This window comes from Sphaeroforma arctica, assembly GCF_001186125.1.
Source record: "Sphaeroforma arctica JP610 unplaced genomic scaffold supercont1.1852, whole genome shotgun sequence".
Classification (NCBI taxonomy): Eukaryota; class Ichthyosporea; order Ichthyophonida; genus Sphaeroforma; species Sphaeroforma arctica.
Genome location: NW_014038706.1, coordinates 1 through 3,916, shown reverse-complemented (window position 1 = coordinate 3,916; position 3,916 = coordinate 1). Strand labels below are relative to the sequence as shown.

General features: G+C 42.8%; 1 protein-coding gene across 1 annotated transcript; it reads right to left on the bottom strand.

Moving 5' to 3' along the window:
• Positions 1-2,533: 2,533 nt before the first annotated feature.
• Positions 2,534-3,546, bottom strand: SARC_11741 (hypothetical protein; the record flags this gene model as incomplete). The annotated part of the gene is made up of 2 exons (XM_014294167.1): positions 3,318-3,546; positions 2,534-2,627 (listed from the first exon to the last, which is right to left on the bottom strand). Coding segments are annotated over exons 1-2 (316 nt in total), but the record flags the coding sequence as incomplete, so codon positions are not given.
• Between the last annotated feature and the right edge of the window lie 370 nt (positions 3,547-3,916).

Genomic DNA, 3,916 nt, shown 5'->3' with positions numbered 1-3,916 from the left:
GCAGCATATATATATATACACACGTGCCACATACCGAATTGAACAATATCACGGCTCATAACGCGGCCATTCGATGCTACCAACGGGTTGTCATCGGCATCCAAAACATCCTGTAAGTGGTGATAATAGACATGATGGTCACCACGGATAGATACACATATCTGTATACATAAGGCATACATATATAAGAATACAAAAGATATATATATATATATATACATAAGATATACATATATCTGTGCACATAAGATATACATATATATGTATACAAAGTTGTGCATACATAATGTATGTATACAGAAGATATAAATATATATGTATGTATAAATAATGCATATATCTGTATACATAAGAATATATATATATATATATATATATATATATATACAGTTGTTATACATATATCTGTTTACTTACGTTGCCACTTGCGGGTATATATGTCCGGCGCAAATGCACGTGGAGTAGACCTATGTATGAGAGTGTGTAGACCTATGTATGAGAGTGTTTTGTGTACGTCAACGGTATACGCTAACACTCCTGGTCTATATCATTCGCAACTCGAGCGTACAGACACCTCTACTAAAACACATGCTTAGGCATAATTAAACTACTTGCACGATTATAATATTACACCTAAACTAGATTCAAGTCAAAAAAATGGGCACACATACAGCTCTTATCACACATAGACGAGAGCACACATCTGCGATCGCTGCAGTATGCAATCAAACGGACACACACATACGGACATGGCGAGTAGAACGACCGAATCTCCCACGCCGAAGTGTATTTTTTATCCCGCAAGTATATGTGAATGATGGATCTTTAAAGTCTCCATTCAATAAACCATTTAAGTCAAGGTAGTATATTGTGCAGGTCCACGTACCTGTTGTTACCTTCCAGTCTAGCTATACGCTTCAAGTCGAAGTAAATGATAAGGTAGGGTATATTGTGCAAGTCTACGTGACTTATTCCCTTCAATTCGAGCTATACACTCCAAGTGTAAGCAACAAATAAGGTAGAGTATATCCCGCAAGGTTATGTGAATGATGGATCTTCAAAGCCTAACTATACCCCTCAAGTCTAACGATACCCTTCAAGTCTAGATATACCCTTCGAGTCTAAGTGAATGCTAAGGTAGAGTATATTGTGCAAGTCTACGTGACTGTTATTCCCTTCATGTCTAAGTAAATGCTAAGGCAAGGTCGCCTGAATGGCACAATCCTGGGCAACGCACACGCTCGGGATCGGCAGCACAGAGACAAGCCCTTCAAATCAGAAGAGAAGTAGCGCCATATAACACGACTGAAGTGTACGTACGCATGCGTCTAATGCTAAGGCCCAGACACTAGTCTGATGGCTATAGCAGTGGATACGGTTACCAGTGACTGACACAGTTTGACAAACGTATTGAGCGCACATAATGGATGTACACGTGGCAGGTTACTTACCATATTGCTGAAATCGGCTTCTCCAATGCCGACAATCACAATCTGCGGCAGCAAGCACGTGTGAACGGACGAGAGAACGGGGAGATGTCAGTGCACAGAATGACCCTCAGAGCAGATATATGATGATGTATGTATATATGTATGTATGTATGTATGTATGTATGTATGTATGTATGTATGTATGCATGTATGTATGTATGTATGGATGTATGTAAGTATGTATGCTATTACACACCAACACTTGATGTGATGCCGATACATAACACCAGATGTATAGTACTGTCATCACGCATGTATGCCCTACGAACTAACCACATACACGTGGTTCGCAAAACGAAACAACCAAATTCAAAGCCAATCCCAAAGCGAAACCCGAAGCCAATCCCAAAGCCAAACTCAAAATAAAATACAAAGCCTAACCCAAAATCCAAGCCAAAGTTAATCCCAAAATGAAACCCAAACCCAAACCCAAAACTGAATTCAGCCAAAGACAAAGAGCATACCGACAAGGGCAAGTCGGAGGCCTGTACTATTTTGTCTACCGTCGTTTGCATATCTGTGGTGGCGTGAAACGTATCACAGTCAGCAGACAGAACACTCACCAGTACGTGTTTCGTGAGATGAGCATCGTAGTAAAACATAAGCAAGCATTAACGGTACACACAGAGAAACATACCATCGTACTTGAACAAGGTACGTACACCCCCAGCACATATCTCGTGGGGTGAGCATAGTAGTAACACATACACGCATTAACAGCACACGCAGTGATACATACCATCGTACTTGCACCACTCATCGTGTGTGTAATTGGTACGGCTGTACGGGAAAAGACACGTACGTACACACTGAGCACCGACGGGTCTAGACACCGAACTGGGACTATCTGAATGTGTATGCATCTCTATGCTTATACGCCCTTATACATAACATCGACATCACGTACAAACATGCAAGGTGTGCAGGGTTAGCGTATCTGTGTGTAGGTACCAGGATACTAAGTCTCAGTGAACGTTTGTACTCGGATAAGGCCCACACACTCGTTGCGAAGTAAACAACCACCCACACTCCCACCCACGTACCTTGGATGACGCCATCTGTTAGAATCAGCAGGATGGTGTACTTCTGCTCCTTCGCCGTGCATCCCTTGCTGTAGTCGATGGCTTTATCTACAATCTATTTATAGAACCGTGACGCCGGCAGTTTGAGAGTCAGTGTAACTCAGTACGCGTTACGTATGAATTTGGATCCACACAGTGAAGGTGAGGGTTTGCCACTTTTAACGCCTTTTCTGCATGATATATTCCATGCTCGTGTGTTGGATACTATCAGGTACTGTGCGACCCCCCCCCCCCACCACACACACAAAAGAACACGTGACGGGTGCTACAGCATCCGGTTCGGATACAAACTTCATCCACAGTGCTGGTACACGAGCTCACACACATCCACTGCGGATACAAACTTCATCCACACACATCCACACTATCCACACAACCACTGCGGCAGATGCGTGAGTGCGTTCTAAGGTGCAGAGGACCATACGCTCTACTGTCAACCAATACCCAAACATATGGCGATCACATCGTTGGTAAGCTTTTCGATTACCATGACTCCAATACGCATACACACAGCGTTTTGTCTGCCGGTACGAATACATATGGCGATCACATCTTTGGCAAGCACTTCGATTGCCAACACCTCAATACAACTCAATACCTATGCACATTGTGTTTCTGCTCCTGCTACCGCGACAGCCTTGCCAACAATTCAATATATATATATATATATATATATATATGAATATGTACACACACTGTTACGTATACACACAGTGTTACTGCTTCTGCTCACGCGACAGCCTACCTCTGCAAAGTGGGTTGGCCCAAAGAACTGCACCCCGTGTGCTGTTTGCGCGTAGTGGTCCACCACTCTCTCGATGGTGTGTATCTCTGGCTGATCTTCGTTCCAATTAAGTGGGAAACAGTGCGATATTTCTCCATCTGGGGGCAACCGTGCACCAAAGCCGTAGGCAGGGAACTTGTTGTCTGAGTCATAACAGGCCAGCACTTGTCCTATGGCGGTCATGGCGCACACATACTGTATACAGGGGGGGGACAGGAATGGGAATGAGATTGGGAATGGAGATGGGTGCGAGAGCAGGGAGTGATGAATTGGTAAGTTAAGATTGGCTTGCCGAAGAAAATGGCAATTATATATATATATATATATATATATATACGCACACACACACACTCACACTCACACTCACACGCGCGCGCACGCACGCACACACACTCACACTCACACTCACATATACACCAACACATACACACTCACATATATACATACATACATATATACATACATACAAATATATATATACATACACACCTACATACATACATACATACAGACTTATATATATACATACATACATACAGACATACATACATACATACATA